Source organism: Eumetopias jubatus, unplaced genomic scaffold (genome assembly GCF_037043125.1).
Source record: "Eumetopias jubatus isolate StellerSeaLion01/CBP00866 unplaced genomic scaffold, mEumJub1_p1.0 scaffold_13, whole genome shotgun sequence".
In the NCBI taxonomy this organism is placed as follows: Eukaryota; Metazoa; Chordata; class Mammalia; order Carnivora; family Otariidae; genus Eumetopias; species Eumetopias jubatus.
The window spans coordinates 81157389-81182277 of NW_028274819.1; the positions used below are offsets into that span (position 1 = coordinate 81157389).

A 24889-nucleotide genomic window follows, 5' to 3' on the forward strand; every position below is an offset into this window, starting at 1 on the left:
AGTTTTCTGTGTTCATGTACATGGATGAACTTGGATTTTACTGCCAAGAATATACTTTTTCTGCCTATATTAATTTTCCTCATCCTTCAAGGCTCACCTCATGTGTCATCTCTTTGGGCTGCATTCCCACACCTCCTAGTCTAATATAAATAGTCTTCTTGACTGTGTTCTCTTAACACTGTCTCCTGTATTTGAATCATTGGGTTCATTTTTTTGTCTTTTCAATTAAGTTATGGATTTCTAAAGGCATTAGGTCATTCATTTTATTTATGTTTACTTCTAATACAGGTCTTGCATATAGTGAAGTTCTCTTGATTTTTTTCCTTGTTAGATCTCTTTTTTTCTTATGTCATCAAAGCACAGTTTTTCATGCCCTTTGCAATCTCGTATCTTGGATGTACTCATCCCCATCCCACAGACTTTTGTTTCTATTCATATTGGGTTTTTTTCCCTTGGTAGATTAAATGAGGGGATGCGTAAGAATTAAGATTTTATTACAGTTAGGTAAATAAAGTAGCTTAAAATGGTTCAAGCAGGAGTCAGAAAACCAATGGAATACCACTCAAAATTAAGACATGAAAAATTTAGGAAAATGTAGAATAACAATTTTGACTTTGTTTGTGACTCTATGAGGTGGTGTATTCTTAGGTAAATAATTAAAGGTTAGCTATAATTCTATCTACTAAGCCCCAAACACAAAGTAAGGTAGAAGTGATATAAAGATTAGAGAAAGAAGAAAAAGATACCATGTAAAATAAGTGTTTAGTAATTTTGTATTTTACTGAGAAAATATAGAAATCTAGATATAAGAAAGAAATATCAGGGCGCCTGGGTGGCTAAGTCGTTAAGTGTCTGCCTTCGGCTCAGGTCATGGTCCCAGGTCCTGGGATCAAGCCCCACATCAGGCTCCCTGCTCAACGGGAAGCCTGCTTTGCCCTCTCCCACTCCTCGTGCTTGTGTTCCCTCTCTTGCTGTGTCTCTCTCTGTCAAGTAAATAAATAAAATCTTAAAAAAATATATCAAAGAATGATTATTCTCATATGAAAAATTTATCTGATAAGCTTACTAGCAGATTAAACACCATAGAAAGAAAGATGAATGAACTTGAAAGTAGAAGAAAAATAAACTATACAAAATAGAGTATACAGAGAACAAAAACCAGAATTGTGCTAAGAGATCTGTGAAACAATAATTAAGTTATATAACATACATAAAAATTTAGTCCCAGAAGATAAGGGTAGGCCAAAAAAAAAAAAAAAATCAAAGATTGTGACCAAAAAATATCACATTATTGAAAAATACAACTTCACAGATCCCCAAAGTGCAATGAAACACAAGTAACATAAACATAAAGAAAAATACATCAAAGCACACCATAATCTAATTACTAAAAATAGTGATAAAAAACTTTAAAAAATAGTTTACTTAGAGTCATTTATCCAGTGAAAATATTCTTCAAACTGAAAGCAAAATAACGACATTGTCAAACAAAAACAAGACCTTGAATAATTTGTTGTAGTAGTACTATAGGCATGTTAAGGAAAGTTCTCTAGGCTAATGGAAAATTAATACTATTTGGAAATTCCAATCCTCACAAAGGAATGAAGAGCAAGAAATGCTTATATATATGCGTGTGTGTTTGTGTGTAAATATAAGATATATTTACTCTTTTTAGTTTCTCAAATTTCTAATTTCTACTTTTTTCTCTAAGGTAAAAATAATAACAATGTATTGGAGGGTTTATAAAGTATGTAGAAATAATATGTATGATAAGTATAGCACAAAGAATGGGAAGGGAGACATGTTAGCATAATGCTCTTAGGTAAATACTGCAAACTTTAGAACAACCATGCACACATTAAAAAAAAATAACAGATATACTTAATAAACCAATAGAGGGCTTTAATGAAATACTAAAAAAATTAATTTAAAAAAAAGGCAAGAAAAGAAGGCAAAAAAGATACAAATAATTTATGGGATAGACAGAAAACTCAACGCTAGACTTAAACCCAATTGCAGATAATTATAGGAAATGTAAATTCACTAAAACACACTAAAGGCAGACAGTGTCAGACTGGATGAAAAAACAAGACCCTATTATATACTATCTGCAAGAATTCTGCTTTAAATCATACGTGTGTGTGTGTGTGTGTGTGTGTGTGTGTTATGAAACCCCAAGTTCAGCTACTTGTCTCTGGAAAAGACAATACTCAAGGGACAAGTTTTGACTAGAAAGGAATTTGAACTTCATTCAGGAGCCCAGCCACCTGAGGAGAAGGTGGATACTTGTCCAAAAACCAACCCCAAGGTTTCTGCTTGATCTCGGGGTTTAGTAAGGAGGCAAAGGTAGTCAGTTAGTAAATGGAGTGTTATGGTCTGCAATATTTCTTGATTATATACAAACTTGATGCTGCCAGATAACAAATATTATCTCCATGTTTGAGGGTTGTGCATGGGTGGGGGGTCTGGTTCTTATTTCATGATGTGCAGGAGTTCTCTGTTCTTTCTGTAAGGGAGGGTAAGGTCTACAGATACACAAAAGGGGGTTATTAAAATCATTTGTGTGACCTGGGCGCCTGGGTGGCTCAGTTGGTTAAGCGACTGCCTTCGGCTCAGGTCATGATCCTGGAGTCCCGGGATCGAGTCCCACATCGGGCTCCCTGCTCAGTGGGGAGTCTGCTTCTCCCTCTGACCCTCTTCCCTCTCATGCTCTCTGTCTCTCATTCTCTCTCTCTCAAATAAATAAATAAAATCTAAATAAAAAAAAATCATTTGTGTGACCTGAAAAAAAAAAACAGTTTGCTAAAAACTATTGCTAGGCTAACCAGAAAGCCAAGGCACCTTCAAACAGACTTGCTGGTCTCTGTGGCCTGGGAAAGTTTTGGACCTTCACTCCTTAAGGACAGTACCCTGTCTGCTACTGATCCAGGGACTTAGGTCAACAAGTAAGGAATGTGTTATCTTGAAGCAAGTTAACCCTTAAGGCTCTTACATGTGGGTATAAATATAGATATACAGATTTTGCTAATCTGTTAGGTATGAAGTGGAATTTCATTATGGTCTAAATTTGCATTTTTCTAATCATTAATGAGATTGAATGCATTTTCATGTTTCTTGATCATTTATGCTTCCTCTTTTATCTTTTGCTTATTTTTACAAGTTGTTTTTCTTATATATTTGTCAGAGTTCTTTATTTAATCTATTAGTATTTGTCAGTTATTTTTGTGGCAAATGAGTTCTCCCAGGTTGTGTCCTTTAATGAAAATAAATTGTTAATATTAATGCAGTCAAATGCATCAATATTTTTGTAGATAGCAATGTTTTAAATATTGTTAAAAAGTCACTCCTTTCCTACAAGTACATAAAAACATTTTCCTATATATTTATCTACAAGAGTTACCACTGATTGGGGAAAAAAGTGAAACTGAAGGATCATGTAGAGGGTTTGGTACCTGAATGATGTTTCATACATCATTCTTTCCTTATTCTATTGGCCAGAACTCAATCACATGCCCCTGATTAAAGGTTGCTAGAAAATAAGATCTAATCACATGCCCAGGAAGAAAGGGAAATGTGTGTTTTGAACACTTAACTAGTCCATTCTTGTGAAGAACATTTGAATTCTTCCCACACATTGAATGCACTCACCCATTCCCCAACAGAGATAAACCAAATCCCACCTGGTCCCTGCATCTACTTAAGTCCAAGATTTCCAGATCTCCATCAGGTCCAGATATGGATTATCCTGATTCTGTACCATATACACTTAAAAGATAAATTCTGTGTCCTTACATATGGTTGAACAAGAATTGATTATCCACAGAAAATATTCCATTCAGAAAAGAAGACAGAACCAAACTAGTCACTGGTTCATCAAAAATATAAATTCTCTTACAAAATCATTCATTTTAAAGCCCCTCTGCCTTGGGTGAGGGGTGAATGTGAGGGAGTTCTTTTATTTTTATTAGGTTAATCACCATATATTACATCATTAGGTTTTTTTAAATAATTTTTTATTGTTATGTTAATCACCATACATTACATCATTAGATTTGATGTAGTGTTCCATGATTCATTGTTTGTGCATAACACCCAGTGCTCCAAGCAGAATGTGCCCTCTTTAATACCCATCACCAGGCTAACCCATCCCCCCACCACCCTCCCCTCTAGAACCCTCTGTTTGTTTCTCAGAGTCCATCATCTCTCATGGTTCATCTCCCCCTTCGACTTACTCCCCTTCATTCTTCCCCTCCAGCTATCTTCTTCTTCTTTTTTTTTTCTTAACATATATTGCATTATTTGTTTCAGAAGTACAGATCCGTGATTCGTCATTCTTGTACAATTCACAGGGCTCACCATAGCACATAGCCTCCGCAATGTCTATCACCCAGCCACCCCATCCCTCCCCCTCCAACCACTCCAGCAACCCTCAGTTTGTTTCCTGAGATTGAGAATTCCTCATATCAGTGAGGTCATATGATACATGTCTTTCTCTGATTGACTTATTTCACTAAGAATAACACCCTCCAGTTCCATCCACATCATTGCAAATGGCAAGATCTCATTCCTTTTGATGGCTGCATAATATTCCATTGTGTATATATACCACTTCTTCTTTATCCATTCATCTGTCGATGAACATCTTGGCTCTTTCCACAGTTTGGCTATTGTGGACATTGCTGCTATAAACATTGGGGTGCACGTACCCCTTCGGATCCCTACATTTGTATCTTTGGGGTAAATACCCAGTAGTGCAAATGCTGGATCGGATGGTAGCTATAATTTCAACTGTTTGAGGAACCTCCATACTGTTTTCCAGAGTGGTTGCACCAGCTTACATTCCCACCAACAGTGTAGGAGGGTTCCCCTTTCTCCACATCTCTGCCAACATCTGTCCTTTCCGGACTTGTTAATTTTAGCAATTCTAACTGGTGTGAGGTGGTATCTCATGGAGGTTTTGATTTGGATTTCCCTGCTGCCGAGCGATGTTGAGCACTTTTTCATGTGTCTTTTGGCCATTTGGATGTTTTCTTTGGAAAAATGTCTGTTCATGTCTTCTGCCCATTTCTTGATTGGATTATTTGTTCTTTGGGTGTTGAGTTTGATAAGTTCTTTATAGATTTTGGATACTAGCCCTTTATCTGATATGTCATTTGCAAATATTTTCTCTCATTCTGTCGGTTGTCTTTTGGTTTTGTGGACTGTTTCTTTTGCTGTGCAAAAGCTTTTTATCTTGATGAAATCCCAATAGTTCATTTTTGCCCTTGCTTCCCTTGCCTTTGGGGATGTTTCTAAGAAGAAGTTGCTGAGGCTGAGATCAAAGAGGTTGTTGCCTGTGTTCTCCTTTAGGATTTTGATGGATTCCTGTCTCACGTTTAGGTCTTTCAAACGTTTGGAGTCTATTTTCGACTGTGGTGTAAGGAAACGGTCCAGTTTCATTCTTCTGCATGTGGCTGTCCAATTTTCCCAACACTAATTGTTGAAGAGACCGTCTTTTTTCCATTGGACATTCTTTCCTGCTTTGTCAAAGATGAGTTAACCATAGAGTTGAGGGTCCATTTCTGGGCTCTCTATTCTGTTCCATTGATCAATGTGTCTGTTTTTGTGCCAGTACCATACTGTCTTGATGATGACAGCTTTGTAATAGAGCTGGAAGTCCGGAATTGTAATGCCGTCAGCTTTGCTTTTCTTTTTCAACATTCCTCTGGTTATTCGGGCTCTCTTCCGATTCCATACAAATTTTAGGATTATTTGTTCCCTTTCTTTGGAAAAAGTGGATGGTATTTTGATGGGGATTGCATTGAATGTGTAGATTGCTCTAGGTAGCATGGACATCTTCACAATGTTTGTTCTTCCAATCCATGAGCATGGAACGTTTTTCCTATTCTTTGTGTCTTCTTCAATTTCTTTCATGAGTATTTTATAGTTTTCTGAGTACAGATTCTTTGCCTCTTTGGTTAAATTTATTCCTAGGTATCTTATGGTTTTGGATGCAATTGTAAATGGGATCTACTCCTTGATTTGTCTCTCTTCTGTCTTGTTGTTGGTGTATAGGAATGCCACTGATTTCTGTGCATTGATTTTATATCCTGCTACTTTACTGAATTTCTGTATGAGTTCTAGCAGTTTTGGGGTGGAGTCTTTTCGGTTTTCCACATACAGTATCATATCATTAGCAAAGAGTGAGAGTTTGACTTCCTCTTTGCCGATTTGGATGCCTTTGATTTCTTTTTGTTGTCTGATTGCTGTGGCTAGGACTTCTAATATTATGTTGAATAGCAGTAGTGATAGTGGACATCCCTGCCGTGTTCCTGAACTTAGGGGAAAAGCTCTCAGCTTTTCCCCATTGAGAATGATATTTGCTGTAGGTTTTTCATAGATGGCTTTTATGATCTTGAGGTATGTACCCTCTATCCCTATACTCTGAAGAGTTTTGATCAAGAAAGGAGTTCTGCATGGAGCACTGGGTGTTATGAACAAACAATGAATCATGGAACACTGCACCAAAAACTAATGATGTAATATATGGTGATTAACATAACAATAAAAAAATTAAAAAAAAAAAGAAAGGATGCAGTACTTTGTCAAATGCTTTTTCTGCATCTATTGAGAGGATGATATGATTCTTGTTCTTTCTTTTGTTAATGTGTTGTATCACGTTGATTGATTTGCGGATGTTGACCTGCCTTGCAGCCCAGGGATAAATCCCACTTGGTCATGGTGAATAATCCTTTTAATGGACTGTTGTATCCTATTGGCTAGGATTTGGTGAGAATTTTGCATCCATGTTCATTAAGGATATTGGTCTGTAATTCTCCTATTTGATGGGGTTTTGTCTGGTTTGGGGATCAAGGTAATGCTGGCCTCATAAAATGAGTTTGGAAGTGTTCCTTCCATTTCTATTTTTTGGAACATTTTCAGGAGAATAGGTATTAATTCTTCTTTAAATGTTTGGTAGAATTCCCCTGGGAAGCCATCTGGCCCTGGGCTTTTGTTTCTTGGGAGATTTTTGATGACTGCTTCAATTTCCTTAGTGGTTATACGTCTGTTGAGGTTTTCTATTTCTTCCTGGTTCAATTTTGGTAGTTGGTACATCTCTAGGAATGCACCCATTTCTTCCAGGTTATCTAATTTGCTCATAATATGTTCTTATAATTGTTTGTATGTCTTTGGGGTTGGTTGTGATCTCTCCTCTTTCATTCATGATTTTGTTGATTTGGGTCATTTCTCTTTTCTTTTGGATAAGTCTGGCCAGGGGTTTATCAATTTTGTTAATTCTTTCAAAGAACCAGTGCCTAGTTTAGTTGATCTGTTCTACTGTTCTTTTGGTTTCTGTGTCATTGATTTCTGCTCTGATCTTTATAATTTCTCTTCTCCTGCTGGGTTTAGGCTTTATTTGCTTTTTTTTCTCTAGCTCGTTTAGGTGTAGGGTTAGGTTGTGTATTTGAGACCTTTCTTGTTTCTTGAGAAAGGCTTGTATTGCTATATATTCTCCTCTCAGGACTGCCTTTGCTGTATCCCAAAGATTTTGAACAGTTCTGTTTTCATTTCATTGGTTTCCATGAATTTTTTTTATTCTTTAATTTCCTGGTTGACCCATTCATTCTTTAGTAGGATGCTCTTTAGCCTCCATGTATTTGAGTTTTTTCCGGCTTTCCTCTTGTGATTGAGTTCTAGTTTCAAAGCACTGTGGTCTGAAAATATGCATGGAATAATCTCAATCTTTTGGTACTGGTTGAGACCTGATTTGTGACCTAGGATGTGATCTATTCTGGAGAATGTTCCATGGGCACTAGAGAAGTATGTGTATTCCGTTGCTTTGGGATGGAATGTTCTGAATATGTCTATGAAGTCCATTCGGTCCAGTGTTTCATTTAAAGTCTTTATTTCCTTGTTGATTTTTTGCTTATATGATCTGTCCATTTCAATGAGGGGGATGTTAAAGTCCCCCACTCTTATTGTATTGTTGTCAATGTGTTTCTTTGCTTTTTTTATTAATTGCCTTATATATTGGCTGCTCCCATGTTAGGGGCATAGATATTTACGATTGTTAGATCTTTGTTGGATAGATCCTTTAAGTAGGATATGTCCTTCTTCATCTCTTATTACAGTCTTTGTTTTAAAATCTAATTTATCTGATATAAGGATTGCCACCCCAGCTTTCTTTTGGTGTCCATTAGCATGATAAATGTTTTTCCACCCCTCACTTTCAATGTGGGGTTGTGTTTGGGTCTAAAATGAGTCTCTTGCAGACAGCATATCAATGGGTCTTGTTTTCTTATCCAATCTGATACCCTGTGTCTTTTGATTGGGGCATTTAGCCCATTTACATTGAGGGTAACTATTGAAAGATATGAATTTAGTGCCATTGTATTGCCTATAAGGTGACTGTTACTGTATATTGTCTGTGTTCCTTTCTGATCTATGCTGCCTTTAGGCTCTCTCTTTGCTTAGAGGACCCCTTTCAATATTTCTTGGAGGGCTGGTTTTGTGTTTGCAAATTCCTTTAGTTTTTGTTTGTCCTGGAAACTTTTTATCTCTCCTTCTATTTTCAATGACAGCCTAGCTGGATATAGTATTCTTGGCTGCATATTTTTCTCGTTTAGTGCTCTCAAGATCTCATGCCAGTCCTTTCTGGCCTGCCAGGTCTCTGTGGATAGGTCTGTTGCCAATCTAACGTTTCTACCATTATAGGTTACATATCTCTTCTCCCGAGCTGCTTTCAGGATTTTCTCTTTATCTCTGAGACTCGTAAGTTTTACTATTAGATATCAGGGTGTTGACCTATTTTTATTGATTTTGAGCGGGGTTCTCTGTGCCTCCTGGATTTTGATGCCTGTATCCTTCCCCACATTATGGAAGTTCTCTGCTATAATTTTCTCCAATATACCTTCTGCCCCTCTCTCTCTTTCTTCTTCTTCTGGGATCCCAAATATTCTAATGGTGTTTCCTCTTATTGTATCGCTTATCTCTCAAATTCTGCCCTCGTGATCCTGTAGTTGTTTATCTCTCTTTTTCTCAGCCTCTTGATTTTCCATCATTTGGTCTTCTATATCACTGATTCTCTCTTCTGCCTCATTTATCCTATTTGTTAGTGCCCCCATTTTTTTTTAAAGGTTTTTTATTTATTTATTTGACAGAGAGTTAGAGAGAAGAGCACAGCAGAGGGAATGGCAGAGGGAGACGGAGAAGCAGTCTCTGCACTGAGCAGGGAGCCCGATGCGGGACTCAATCCCAGGACCCTGGGATCATGACCTGAGCCGAAGGCAGACGCTTAACCATCTGAGCCACCCAGGCGCCCAGTGCCCCCATTTTTGACTGCACCTCATTAGTAGCCTTTTTGACTTCGACCTGGTTAGATTTTAGTTCTTTTATTTCTCCAGAAAGGGTGTCTCTAATAACTTCCATGCTTTTTTCAAGCCCAGCTAGTATCTTACAGTCATGATTCTGAACTCTAAGTCTGACATCGTACTATTGTCCGTATTGAGTAGGTCCCTGGCAGACGGTACTACCTCTTGTTCTTTTTGCTGAGGTGATTTTTTTCGTCTTGTCATTTTGTCCAGAGGAGAATAGATGAATGAGAGAACAAAATGCTAACAGGTTAACAATGTCCTCAGCAAATATACTCTATACAAATCAGAAAAGACCTGAAACCAGGGGAAAAGAAAGGGAAAGAAAGAAAAAAGGAAGAGAAAAAAAAAAGAGAAAAGAAAAAGAAAAAGATAAAAACAAACAAAAACAGAACAAAACCCAAGAAAAAACAGAATATGATCAAATATGATCAGGCTAGTGTATAGATCAGTGTCACACACTAGATTTTGGGCGTATTTTGGTCTGTTAGAAGAAAGTGCCTCCTAATATTTTAAAGGAAGAAAGACTTACATATGTACAAAATAAGGTTTGATACAATGAAGGGATGGAAAACTGTAAACATGAAAATTATAAAAGATTTTATAAAAGGAATTGATAAGATAAGAATTTGTTTGAAAAAAGAAAGAAGAAGATTAAAAAACAAAGAAGAAAAAAAAAAGAAAAGGGAGAGAAAGTGATGATGGCAGGAGCCTAGAACAAAGCCATACACTAGTGATTTAGGGTATATTTTGAGCACTCCATGCTCACCCGGCCTGTGACCGAGCGTTTCTATCTCTGGCTCCTGACCCCGTGTGGTGTCTCCAAACCCAGCAGATCCCTGCGGTGCGCTTCCGTGCTGCTCCTCTGGGGAAGGAAGGGGAGTCTCCCCAGCTCTGCCGCTTGTTGGGTCCCTGCTGGAGGAGCAGTGGCCCGACTGGGCCGTGGATCACAGTTTATGGCAACCCCGACCTGAGAGCCTGGGCCTCGGCTCTGTCTCTGCAGCCGGCTTCCGCACTCTGATACCTGGGAGCTCTGCTGCACTCAGGCACCCCCGGTCTTTCTGTGACCCCGAGGGTCCTGAGACCACACTGTCCCGCGAGGGTTCCACCCCCCGCTTAGCCACTGGAGCGACGTCCCTCAGTGGAGCCAACTTCTTAAAAGTTCCGATTTTGTGCTCCGCGGCTCTATCACTTGCCAAAAGCGGCCGACGGAGGCCCCCTCTCCTGCCATCTCTCCTCCTGAATATCGCCTCGGATTCACTTCTCTGCACGTCCTACCTTCCAGTAAGTGGTTGCTTTTCTGTTCAGAGAGTTGTTGCTATTCTTCTCTTCGATCTCCTGTTGAGTTCGTACGTGTTCAGAATGGTTTGATCCTTATCCAGCTGAATTCCTGAGACCAGACGAAACCCAGGTCTCCTACTCCTCTGCCATCTTGCTCTGCCCCTGAGGGAGTTCTTAATTAGACACTGATATCACTCTTTGGAAGAAATTGTCTTGTTTACTCTCCAGGGTATCTTGGCTCTACTCTGACATTTTCCTTTTTGTTTTATTCCATGGCCATAATTGAAATGTGTATTGAGGAATATTCCCTCCTTGCAGGCCCAAATTTTGTAGTTCAAATTCTCTGTTGATCTACATTTGGAAACCTAAAATTTGTTTTAAGGCTCAAATGCTCAATGTTTTGTTGTTCTTTAAATTCAGACTCCTGGTTTCTTTGGCAATGCAGTTATCTCAATATCTAATTGGCTTCTGATCTGTTTGCTTCCACTCTATTCCATGTACTAGTAACTTCATTCAAAGTTATTCATTAGAAATAATTAAGTCCTCATGTCTTTTTTTCTCAATATACTGGCAGCTACCTTGAAGCCATCAGGCTTTGTTGGGAAGACCAAAACCCTTAGCTTTGCCATGGGATTGATTTTTAATGGCCCCCTGATATCTTATATCTTTTTATTCTTATTTCTACTGTCTAGGATCTAAAAATGAGGTTTTCTAATCTAATTTCTAATCAATTATGTATTGCCACAGCAATGCTGCATAACAAAACACCCCAAAATTTACCAGCTTAAATCAATAACCATTTATTATTTATAACAAAACAAAATTGGTTGTGTGGTTCTACTGATCTGGCTCAGACTGAGCTGATAACAGCTGAACTAGCTCATAAATATGTCAGCTCTAGGGTCCATTGGAAGCTGGTTAGCCTGGAATGTCCTTTGCCTAGACAATGTGGCCCTGTTCTATGTGCTCTCTCATTCTCCTGCAGGCTAACTTAAATGGTTCTCATGGCAAAGGCAAGGGCCCAAGAGAAAGAGCAAAAGCACACAAATCCTTGTAAAGCTACATTCTAATAGCCAGTCATTAGGCATTCTAATAACAAGTCATAAGGCAACCTAAATTCAAAGTATTGCTTAACAGACTCCATCTCAAAATGATAAAATCTGCAAAATCACATGGCAAAAGATATTCATATAGAGTAATTGAGAAGGAAGGCCATTTTTGCAATTAATCTGCTTTACTGACCAAGATCCCACATTTTGCAGTCTTTCTATTCTCATTAATTCTGCTGACAGTCCATCCAGTATTTTCCTGACTTCATCTCTTTTTTCTAATACTTTGATGAATCCACACACACTTTTAATATTCTATTTTCTAACTCCTTCAGTAGCTTACGTAAGCATTTGGATGACCTTTCCAAGTTATCAAAGATAAAAGTTTTACCAGATTGCTTTGCCACTACATAACAGGGTCTTCATTTTCTCATTCCCCAGTATCACATCCTATCTTTTTCATCCTGACTGTTCCAAATATGTTATGTCTTGTTATTACAGTTATCCATTTTTATGCCAATTTCTATGTTAGTAAAGTAATGCTAGTAGGTAAAAGAAGCATTCAAATATTAGGGTCTTAGAAAGATAAACATTTATATATCATTCACACAGAATCCAAAGAGAGTTATTGATTGGCACTGGTGAGGTAGTAGCTTGAAACTTTCCTCTACACAGTTGTTTAAAGACCTAGTCTCTGCTATCTTCAACCTTTAAATTCCAAAATTATCCTGGGCATTGATATCCACCTAAGCAAAAGAGAAAGATAGAATAGAGACTTTTGGGGGAATTATTCCACTACAATTCAGGGTCAGAAATCATGGTGAGCATCATGGTCATGCCTATTTACATAGAAAAAAAAGCAAATATGTGCCCAGGAGAAAAAAGAAATGGATTTGGGGAAGGGCTGAGCTTCCCACTCTTTGCCATATTACATTTATTTGGAAAATTATACTTTTTAAATAATTATACTATTAATTTTGCTATGCATTCTTAAAATCTAGAGTTAATAACCTAACCTTCCTCCCCAAAGTAAAAGAACTTTAGGACATATTACCTCTTTACTCACTCCTTTTTAATTTCATGCTCTTTTTGATCAACAAATTCCACTGAAGATTTATTTTGACAAAAGTTAAATTTCTTTAAAATTTTGGAAAACACTAAAATAATATTTGAATTACACAATTAACAACAAATATATCAAAGCTAATTTTTATTTTTTTTTTATTTTTTTTTTAAAGATTTTATTTATTTATTTGAGAGAGAGAGAGAACGAGAGATAGAAAGCACGAGAGGGAAGAGGGTCAGAGGGAGAAGCAGACTCCCTGCTGAGCAGGAAGCCCGATGTGGGACTCGATCCCGGGACTCCAGGATCATGACCTGAGCCGAAGGCAGTCGCTTAACCAACTGAGCCACCCAGGCGCCCATCAAAGCTAATTTTTAAACTTTTATCATAAATAAAATATACTTTTTTATGGACATGTAACTAAAACAATAATTCATCCTGTATTTAGCTACAAAGATTGACTCAACAAACTCCAAAAGGCAGAAATGGTACAACTCACTCTCTCTACAAATCAAAACATATGGCATGTAGCTATATCTGATATCAGAGGACAAGACAGTCTTATATGTTTTATTATTAACCATAAATGATAACTATATTGATCATTCAGCTCAAAACATTAGAAGTACAATATAAATGTGCTGATCAAAAAGAGGAATAAGTAAATAGAAAATGGAAATTCGTGAACTCAAACAAACAAACAAACAAACAAAAGAAAAGCTGAAAACTCAAAATTCTCATTTTAAAGACCAATAAAATAGATAAAATCTAACAAAACTAATCATTTAAAAATCATTATATCTAACATTTATTGAGTACTCACTATTTGCAACATGTTTTGCTAAGTGGTTTATAAAAACATAGCTCACTTAGTGCTCAGAATAATATTATGAGAATCATTATTTCATAAACACCTATTAAGTACCATGTGCCTAGCACTCTATGAGACACTGTGAACATACTGATAAACAAGAGAAATAATACTGCTGCCCTCAAGATATTTGCATTCTGAAGGAGCAAATAAATATGTCCATTTTACAGATGGAGAAATTAGATGCATTAACTTAGATAACCTTCCTAAGATCACATAACATCTTTGTGTTCCAATTGTATTTTTAACCTAAATTGCATTCCCCAAATTCCATGCTCTTAATCAACATGCAAAGCTTAAAAAGTTGGGGGGTGGGGGGCTGCAGGTTGGGGAGAAAACATATACTACTGAAATTATAAAGGGGATACAAACATCCTCATCATATTATTGCAAATTGTTTTTGCCTGCTTGCTCTGTGCCAAGTACTTTAAATAATTAATGTTCACAACTACTCTCTGAAATACGTCCTATTATTTCCACCATATTTTACATTTGAGGGAACTGAAGAAATAAGATGTTAAATAACATATATTTGCAGAACTTTTTTATCCCCAGGAAGTCTAGCTATGGAACCCATACTTAACTACTACTACAATGTGCAACCACTCATGATTAAGGCATTTTTAATAATTTTAAGCAATTATTTATGCAACTTACTGCTAAAACATTGAAATTAGGGATGGAATACTTGGAAACAAACCAACCACTAACTCACTAAGAAGTAAGCACACAGAAAACCAACAAACCTAATAAGTTGAAAATAACCTCACCTTTAAATATAGATGCAAAAATCCTAATTTAAAAAAAAATCGTAAATCAATTCTCATACATATTAAAAGAATGATATGTTGTGCCAATGTAAGGATTATTCCAGAATGCAAGGTTCAATCCTCTTGGATGTTGGATATATGTACCTACCTAAATAAACAAGAAAAATTGTCAACTCTAATCCAGAAATTTCAATTCTATGCCTTATTCCTAAGAAATAAATCAAAATGGTGTTCAAAATACACAAGTGTTTATCATAGCATTGTTTATAATAGTGAACATTGCTATCCTTTCTATAAGAAAAATTAGTGTAAAAAATCTTAGACTTAACAATTATAATCTATGGTAGAATGTTATAAGTGCTGTGAGTTATAAAAAATACACAAATCATTTATATTTAAAAGAGAAAAAAAATCCCTGAAGACTACACAAATAAGGAAAGACTTTGCTGTGGAGGAGGCATTTAAGATAGGTCTCAAAGGATTAGTAGGATTTTAACAGATATAATTGGAAACACACAGAGATATGTTTCTGGGTCAGGAGATACGGAAGGAAGTAGTGAGAAATCTAATGGAAAAAGTAGACTGGGTCTAAACCATAAAGTGCATTAAATATAGATAGTAATAAATAAATCAGTGGCACAGAATTGAGAAGCCTGAAACAAATTCAAGTATCTGAGACCAATTATACGGCAAAGACAAGATACCAGATATTGTAGAGAAAGGAGTTTTACTTTAATGGTACTGAAATAATTAGTTATATTCCCTATCTAACACCAAAAACATGAATATAATCCAGGTGGATTAAAGATCAAACTATTCAAAACAAAAACAAAAAGCAAACAAACAAACAAAAAAGCCCACAAGATACAGCCAGAAACAATGCAGACAATATGGATATAAACTTAGGTTTACAGATAATTTTTTAAGTAAACAAAAATATAGAGGTTGTGAAGGAAAATATAGATATGTTTGTTTCTCCCCAAAATGTTCATAAAAGTGTATCAGAGATGCCATCATAAACTAACAATACCCTGAGGGAGAATTTTTCTGAGAAACAAAGTCTTAGTGGCTCCAATACATAAAGACCTAAAAATACAAATAGGCAAATAGAAAAATGAAAGAAAAAATAGGAAAATAATATAAGCAAACAATTCACAGAAAAGCAGATGCAAATAGCCAATAAAAGTCTTAAAAAAATTCCATCTTCTTTGAGTTCAGAGAAATATTAAAGTTGCAACAAAATGTCATTTTTTACTTTTTGATACTGACAAAAATTAAACAGATTGATCACATAAAATGGTTGCAAGGATATGGGGAAACAGCCTCATATATTACTGATAGATATGGAAACTGCTACTATATTATTGAAAAACAATCTGGCAGTACTTATTAAAATGAAAAATGTGAGTGCCCTTTGATCCATCAATTCCACTTTTGTGAATGTCTGCTGCAGAAAATAAAAGCAATAGCATATGATATATGGGCAAGGTTGTTTATAGCAATATTGTTTTTTAGTGGAAAAAAAGAAAAAAAAAACTGGGACTACACTTAATGCCTAACTATAGGGGATGGTTCATTAAATTCTGATACATCTATAGAATGGAATAATAGACAGCTATTAACTAGAATAAGTCAGGAGTTGATCTTGAATTTGATTTTTTAGTTATAAAATATCAAGTACACAACTTATTTTTTTAAACAAAACAAAAATAACTCATCATATGTATACATATATGCATCATAAAGACAAAGTGGGAGATTACATGCAAACTGTATATGTTATTGCAAAAAGAAGATATTTTTGGAAGTGGGGGTAAAAGAGTTCTTAGTTCATTTATTTCATGAGTCTTTTGTTTAATGTCTTCGAATTCATTCATTCATTCATTCATTCATTCATTACTTTGTAATTTCATCAAATTACTTTGCCATTCAAACAACTTAAAAGTTTTTTTTTTTAAAGTATAATGTATTAAAATGTATAAAATATTGTCACTAAATTGCTTTACTGAAATATGAAAGAAAAGGAAACTATCCTCCTTGAGTGTAACTACTTCCCAAACAAAACACATGGAAAGTGAAGTATATCAACCAGCACGTGGTCCTTAATTGTGATTACACTTTATTGTACTCAGCCTATTAAGTGCTTAAATTACCAGATAATAGAATCTATGTTCCTAATACTGGAAAGTGTATTAACAGCATTTTTGCTCCTTATTGTAGCCCAGTTCCAACAATCACATGGATGAAGGTTAATGGTTATATTCCTAGTAAGGCACGTCTGCGGAAATCTCAGGCAGTGCTGGAAATACCCAACGTGCAACTGGATGATGCAGGCCTATATGAGTGCAGAGCTGAAAACTCACGTGGAAAAAATTCCTTTCGTGGACAATTACAAGTATACAGTAAGTGCCCTCACAAAGCATGTTGCTCTAGTCCCAAAAGTCAAACTGAAAATGCAAATTAATTTGAACTAAATATTGTTTGTTAGGTAGTACAAAAAAAACAAGTAATTTATAATCATACTTCTTTTGCATGGTAAAGCATCATGTAAAATTACCCTATGCACAGAAGTGCTTTAAATTAAAAATGAATGGGGAATTATCAGGTTCTTTGTACTGAGAGTTGATACACTTAAAAATGAGATGTTTCCCTGACACCAAAGCCATTCTCTGATGAGTTAAAAATCTTGTAACCTTCATTGATTTATTCTTTCCCTTGGCCTGAGTCAGGAGTTGTAAGCTATTGCCCATGAACCAAATCCTGCCCAGCAGTCACTTTTTTGTAAATAAAATTTTATTGGAATGCAACCACACCCATTTGTTTTCATATTGTCTATGTCAGCTTTTGCACTGCTGTGGCAGAATAAAGTAGTTGAGACAGAATTAAGTAGCTGATTTGCAAAACCTAGAATATTTGCTATCTGGTCCTTTACAGAAAAAAATTTTTGCTGACCCCTGGCTTAAATTAATACATCTATAAGATAAATAGCCTCTACAGCCTACAAGCATTTATATTGTCCAAAATGCCAAAGAACCAACCAGGTTGTGTGTAAGAATTGGGTAAATATACTTCAAAAATATCTTCAATCTCATCTTTACTTCTAAGGATCATAAATTATATCTACTTTTCATATTTGCTTTTATAGTATATATTATGCATAATGGGCAAGTGTTAGTATTCTTATTTCCTAAATGAGGACAGTTTTCAAAAAAAAAAAAAAAAGGGAATACTATAATCCAGAGCATTGTTATAAGAAAATTCAGAAGCTTTCAATATGAAATTATCCAAATTGCATATTTGGCTGTATCCACCAAGAAACTACAACTGTCACTGTATCTCAAGATCAGTTCTCCTAAAAAGCCTAATATCCTTCAGAGGAACTCTTAAAGAATAGCTTTAAATATTAATATCTGAATTCAACCTGGTTTTTCTTTCCTTATCTCTAATAAATCCTTTAGGATTTCAGCAGTCCAACCTTATTGAATCCACTATGCACATTTCATTCATTCATTTATGTGCCTATTATTGCTCTACATCCTAGCGGTAGAACTTTCAAGGAACTCGTGGTCCATTAGATTAGATGAAAAAACAAACCCCACATTAGAGCAGAGCATGCTGTCTGTTGTGATAAAGCCATGTGCAAAGGATTATGGGAGCAGAGTCCACTGCATTCTCCTGGGATGATCCAGGGAAAGCTTTCCAAAGGCTTTCTTTAAGCCTTTCTTTAAAGGCTAAAGAGGGAAAAGCATCCTGGAAAAAACACATAGAGTCATTCAGAAGTTTGTAAGATTGAAATACTACCACTGGTTTGTTTATTTTTAGGCTATGGGTATTATAGTTTGATGAAATTCACAAAGCAAACTGTTTATATTTCTTATTACATAATTAAGTCAACTGTCTAGCCATAGGGAAAAAAATTGTTGCTTCTGAACCCCAGGGAACAATAATTAACATTCAAATCATATCAGTTTGATTTGATTTGAATCCTATCAGTAATATTCATATCATACCAGTTTATCTTCAAAAGTCTGAAGTGATACTAGTTTGTCTCTACAGATAAAAATCTGATACTGAAATACAAGTCTTGAACCAGAACCTTTCCACTCAGAACACAAGAAAATGCAAGCAGTGCCTGTTACTCTTAAGACGATTTGGGAAAAGTTCCAAATCTTTCTGTGTGGTGAAAAAATGGCCCACACCTAAATTATAATTAGATTTACAGTTTGAGACAGAAGTTTCTATATGGCACTACTCTACTTGCACCCCTCCCCACTCCAGCTACTTGATTCATAGCAGTAATGATTATTTCCAGGAAAATAGAAAAAAAATGATTTCACTCAATATTACTGTTTACTTTAAGAGAGTATGCTACAAAGAAATAAAGTGTGGGCTCTCCTTGTCACACACAATTTGATATACCCTGTAGGCCAACAAGGTAAGGACAAACCTACCCAAATCGTGCATCATTTTGGATAGAAAATAATCAAGATTGTAGACTAGAAAAAGAAACCGGGCCAGCTTGCTACTCTGGTATATATTTCTGAGAGTTTGGGAAGGTATCTGGAAGAATTTGGCCTTTCACTGTAGCCTGTATTTAGGGTGGTTTTCTACTCTGCTCCTAATTTTGCCTGGATAGTCCCAGTTTATGTCTTTACCACTGGAACAATTACAACAAGCTTTATTTCACTTCAAGAAATATCTTGATTATTATGTATTCACCCAATTTGTACTTTTAAACCTGTTGCCTTTGACATAAGGGCCTTTCTCCTCACCCACCAAACTCTGTAGAAAGTAGAAAGAATCTTGGCTAACAGTTCCACTTGACTGGCAGTTGATACAGAATAGCATGATACATGAATATTCCACCATACCCACAGTTTGTATTTGGAATGTTCTCCTTTCAGGAGAATGGATTTCTGTTGGAAGCTCTATAACCTGAGCTTCACCTATTGGAATAAGTAGAAGTAGACACTTTTTACCCAAATGGTCAATATTCACACAGTACTGAAAACATAGGGTTTTTCCTGTGGCTCACTTTCTTTTGGAAAGTGTAATTACAGGAATATTTTACATGTTCAGTTAGATGTTAGATTCAATGGATGAAACAAGGTTCCAAGGCAACCTTTCAACCTTTCTAGTCTCTTTTTTTTTTTTTTTGGTCAAATCATTATGAAATAAGTGCTAATATAGGTGGTAGGGATAAATTTAAACCATATATTTTATTATTTATAATTCAGAATCTATATTATAAGAATAATGCAACAAATGGCACAACATACAGAAGGCCATGGTAGTAAAATAATAAAAATTAAGGTAAACTTACATGACTTATTTTTTTTATTTTTAAAAATAATTTTATTTATTATTTTTTTCTTTTTTAAGTTTTATTATGTTATGTTAGTCACCATACATCATTAGTTTTTGATGTGGTGATCCACAATCCATTGTTTTCGTATAACACCCAGGGCTCCATGCAGTATGTGCCCTCCTTAGTACCCATCATCGGGCTAACCAATCCCCCCTCCCACCTCCCCTCTAAACCCTGTTTGTTTCTCAGAGTCCATAGTCTCTCACGGTTCATCTCTCCCTCCAACTCCACTGCCCTCATTTTTCCCTTCCTTCTCCTAATGTCCTCCATGCTCTTCCTTATGTTCCACAAATAAGTGAAACCATATGATAATTGGCTTTCTCTGCTTGACTTATTTCACTTAGCATAATCTCCTCCAGTCCCATCCATGTTGATGTAAAAGCTGGGTATTCATCCTTTCTGATGGCTGAGTAATATTCCATTGTATATATGGACCCCATCTTCTTTATCCATTCATCTGTTGAAGGGCATCTCAGCTCTTTCCAGAGTTTGGCTATTGCAGACATTGCTGCTATGAATATTGGGGTACATATGTCCCTTCTTTTCACTACATCTATGTCTTTGGGGTAAATACCCAGGAGTGCAATTACTGGGTCATAGGGTAGCTCTATTTTTAAGTTCTTGAGGCACCTCCACACTGTTTTCCAAAGTGGCTGTACCAACTTGCATTCCCACCAACAGTGTAAGAGGGTTCCCCTTTCTCCACAACCTTTCCAACATTTGTTGTTTCTTTCCCTGTCCATTTTTGCCATTCTAACTGGTGTAAGGTGGTACCTCAATGTGGTTTTGATTTGAATTTCCCTGATGGCTAATGACGATGAACATTTTTCCATGTGTCTGTTAGCCATTTGTATGTCTTCTTCAGAGAAGTGTCTTTTCATATCTTCTGCCTATTTTTTGACTGGATTATTTGTTTTTTGGGTGTTGAGTGTGAGAAGTTCTTTATAAATCTTGGATACCAGCCCTTTATCTGTAGTGTCATTTGCAAAAATCTTCTCCCATTCTGTGGGTTGCCTCTTTGTTTTGTTGACTGTTTCCTTTGCTGTGCAGAAGCTTTTTATCTTGATGAAGTCCCAAAAGTTCATTTTTGCTTTTGGTTCACCAGCTTTTGGAGATGTATCTTGAAAGACGTTGCTGTGGCCAATGTCAAAGAGGTTATTGTCTATGTTCTCCTCTAGGATTTTGATGGATTCCTGTCTCACATTGAGGTCTTTCATCCACTTTGAGTTTATCTTCGTGTATGGTATTAGAGAACGGTCCAGTTTTATTCTTCTGCATGTGGCTGTCCAATTTTCCCAGCCCCATTTATTGAAGAGACTGTCTTTTTCCATTGCATATTTTTTCCTGCTTTGTCGAAGATTAGTTGACCATAGAGTTGAGGGTCCATATCTGGGTTCTCTATTCTGTTCCACTGGTCTATGTGTCTGTTTTTGTGCCAGTACCATGCTGTCTTGGTGATCACAGCTTTGTAATATAGCTTGAAATCAGGCAACGTGATGCCCCCGCTTTGTTTTTCTTTTTCAACATTTCCTCAGCGATTCAGGGTTTTTTCTGATTCCATACAAATTTTAGGATTGTTTGTTCCAGCACTTTGAAAAATTTCATTGGAATTTTGATCAGGATGGCATTGAAGGTATAGATTGCTCTGGGTAGCATAGACATTTTAACAATGTTTATTCTTCCGATCCATAAGCATGGAATATTTTTCCATCTTTTCATGTCTTCTTTAATTTCTTTCATGAGTGTTCTATAGTTCCTAGAGTATAGATCCTTTACCTCTTTGGTTAGGTTTATTCCGAGGTATCTTATGGTTTTTGGTGCTATTGTAAATGGAATCATTTCTCTAATTTCTCTTTCTACAGTTACGTTGTTAGTGTATAAGAAAGCAACTGATTTCTGTGCATTGATTTTGTATCCTGCCACATTACTGAATTGCTGTATGAGTTCTAGTAATTTGGGGGTGGTGTCTTTTGGGTTTTCCACATAAAGTACCATGTCATCTGAGAAAAGAGAGAGTTTGACTTCTTCTTTGCCAATTTGAATGACTTTTATTTCTTTTTGTTGTCCGATTGCTGTTGCTAGGACTTCTAGTACTATGTTGAACAACAGTGGTGAGAGTGGGCATCTTTGATGTACTCCTGATCTTAAGGGAAAGGCTCTCATCTTTTGCCCATTGAGGATGATATTCACTGTGGGTTTTTCATAGATGGATTTTATGAACTTGAGGAATGTTCCCCCTATCCCTATACTCTGAAGCACTTTAATCAGGAAAGAATGTTGTATTTTGTCAAATGCTTTTTCCGCATCAATTGAGAGGACCATATGGTTCTTCTCCTCTTTAATTAATAAGAACACACTCTTATTAATGTGTTCTATCACATTGATTGATTTGCAAATGTTGAACCACACTTGCATCCCGTGGATAAATCCCACTTGGTCATGGTGGATGATCCTTTTAATGTACTGTTGGATCCTATTAGCTAGGATTTTGTTGAGGATTTTGGAATCCATATTCATCAGGGATATCAGTCTGAAATTCTCCTTTTTGATGGGGTCTTTGTCTGGTTTGGGGATTAAGGTAATGCTGGCCTCATAGAATGACTTTGGAAGTTTTCCTTCTGTTTCTATTTTTTGAAACAGCTTCAGTAGAATAGGTATTATTTCTTCTTTGAATATTAGGTAGAATTCCCCAGGGAATCCATCAGGCCCTGGACTCTTGTTTATTGAGAGGTTTTTGATCACTGCTTCAATCTCATTACTGGTTATTGGCCTATTCAGGTTGTCAATTTCTTCCTGTTTCAGTCTTGGCAGCTTATAGGTTTCCAGGAAGGCATCCATTTCATCCAGATTGCTCAGTCTATTGGCATATAGTTATTGATAATAATTTCTAATAATTGTTTCTATTTCCTTGGTGTTAGTCATGATCTCTCCCCTTTCATTCATAATTTTATTAATTTGGGTCCTTTCTCTTTTCTTTCGGATAAGTCTAGCCAGTGGTTTATCAATCTTATTAATTCTTTCAAAGAAGCAACTTCTAGTTTCATTGATCTGATCTACTGTGCTTCTGGTTTCTAATTCAATGATCTTTGCTCTAATTTTAATTATTTCTCTTCTAATGCATGGCTTTGGCATCATTTGTTGCTTTTTCTCTAGTTCTTTAAGATGTAGAGTCAATTTGTGAATTCAGGATTTTTCTATTTTTTTGAGTGAGGCTTGGATGGCTATGTATTTCCCCCTTCGGAGCACCTTTGCAGTATCCCATAGGTTTTGGACCGGTGTGTTTTCGTTCTCATTGATTTCCATGAATTGTTGAAGTTCTTCTTTGATTTCCTGGTTGACCCATCGAGAAGAATGAGTATTCTGTTGTTTTAGGGTAGAATATTCTGTATATATCTATGAGGTCCATCTGGTCCATTGTATCAGTCAAAGCTCTTGTTTCCTTATTGATTTTCTGCTTAGATGATCTGTCCATCGCTGAGAGTGGAGTATTGAGGTCTCCTACATTTAGCGTATTGTTATCAATATGATTCTTTAATTTGGTTAACAGTTGGCTTATGTAGGTGGCTGCTCCCATGTTGGGGGCATAGATATTTACAATTGTTAAATCTTCTTGTTGGATAGACCCTTTAAGAATGATATAATGCCCTTCTGTGTCTCTAACTATAGACTTTAGTTTTAAAATCTAATTTGTCTGATATAAGAATTAGACAGCATATGGATGGGTCCTGTCTTTTTTTCCAATCTGCAGCCCTGTGCCATTTTATGGGAGCATTTAGGCCATTCACATTGAGAGTGATTATTTAAAGATATGAATTAATTGTCATCATGTTGCCCGTGAAGACATTGTTTTTATAGATTGTCCCTGTAAATTTCTGTTGTATATCACTCTTGGGGGTCTTTGTCCTTTTATAGAACCCCCTTAATATTTGTTACAGGGCCAGCTTAGTGGTCACATATTCTTTCAGTTTCTGCCTGTCTTAGAAGCTCTCCATCTCTCCATTCATTCTAAATGAAAGCCTTGCCGGATAAAGTATTCTTGGCTGCATGTTCTCATTTAGTACCTTGAATATGTCTTGCCAGGCCTTTCTGGCTTGCCATGTCTCTGTGGATAGGTCTGACCTTATTCTGATGTTCCTCCCTCTGTACGTAAGATTTGTGAGTTTTACTATTACATGCCAGGGTGTTGGCTTGTTTTCCTTGATCTTGGGAGGGGTCCTCGCTGCCTCTAGGATGCAAATGTTTGTTTCATTCCCCAGATTAGGGAAGTTCTCAGCTACAATTTGCTCAAATACATTTTCTAGTCCTCTCTCTCTCTCCACTCCCTCCGGGATTCCAATTATTCTGACATTGGAATGCTTCATGGTGTCACTTATTTCTCTGATTCTATTTTCATGGATTCTGAGTTGTTTTTCCCTGGCCTCCTCTTTTCCTTTTTTATCTATTATATTGTTTTCCAGGTCACTTATTCATTCTTCTGCCTCACTTACCCTAGCTGTTAGATTATCTAGATTGGATTGGATCTCATTGATAGCAGTTTTAAGTTCTGCCAATTCACCTTTCATTTCTGCCTTTAGAGACTCTATGTTGCTATTAATTGATTTCTCCATTCTAGCCATTGTCTTCACAATTGCTAGCCTGAACTCCGTCTCCAACATTTTGGTTATATCTGCATCCATTTGTAAATCTGTGGCATAAATCATAATCTCTGAGTCTTTTCTATTTTGGAGGTTCCTCCTCCTAGTCATTCTGTTGATGGGTGGTTAAGGGAATGTATAGAGTCCAAATTATTGACCAGAACCCAAGCAAGATGCTCCTGTTTTCTAGGGACCTTAGGGTTGCTGGCCTCTTGTTTTCTCAGGCTGTCTTCTGGGGGCGTGACCTGCCATGCTGTTACTCAGGCAACCCTGTTTGGGCAGAGTTGCCCTGCCCCCCTGTGGCAGGGGATGGGCTCAGTGGGAACCAGTTTTGGGGGCTTTTGTTCTCTGGCAGCTTTCCCTGGTGGCTTTCCGCATCTCTTCCACAAGTCAGAGTAAAAGAGACCATTTCTAATCCTCTGCCTCAGAGCAGAGAGTCTGCAGTCTCTTCTTCAGTGAGCTCTCCAGGCCACACTATCACCGTTTCTGTCCGTGCTGCTATA

The 24889-nt window shown here is 36.6% G+C and overlaps 1 protein-coding gene across 1 annotated transcript in view; it reads left to right on the forward strand.

The window, feature by feature from the left end:
- Nucleotides 1–24889, forward strand: part of CNTN5 (contactin 5) — a gene marked incomplete at its 5' end in the record, with an annotated part of 571224 nt that overhangs the window by 241130 nt on the left and 305205 nt on the right. Inside the window, one exon of the mRNA XM_088017513.1 lies at nucleotides 16605–16786. Coding sequence (XP_087873639.1) covers nucleotides 16605–16786 — 182 coding nt within the window. The remainder of the gene's footprint in view (nucleotides 1–16604; nucleotides 16787–24889) is intronic.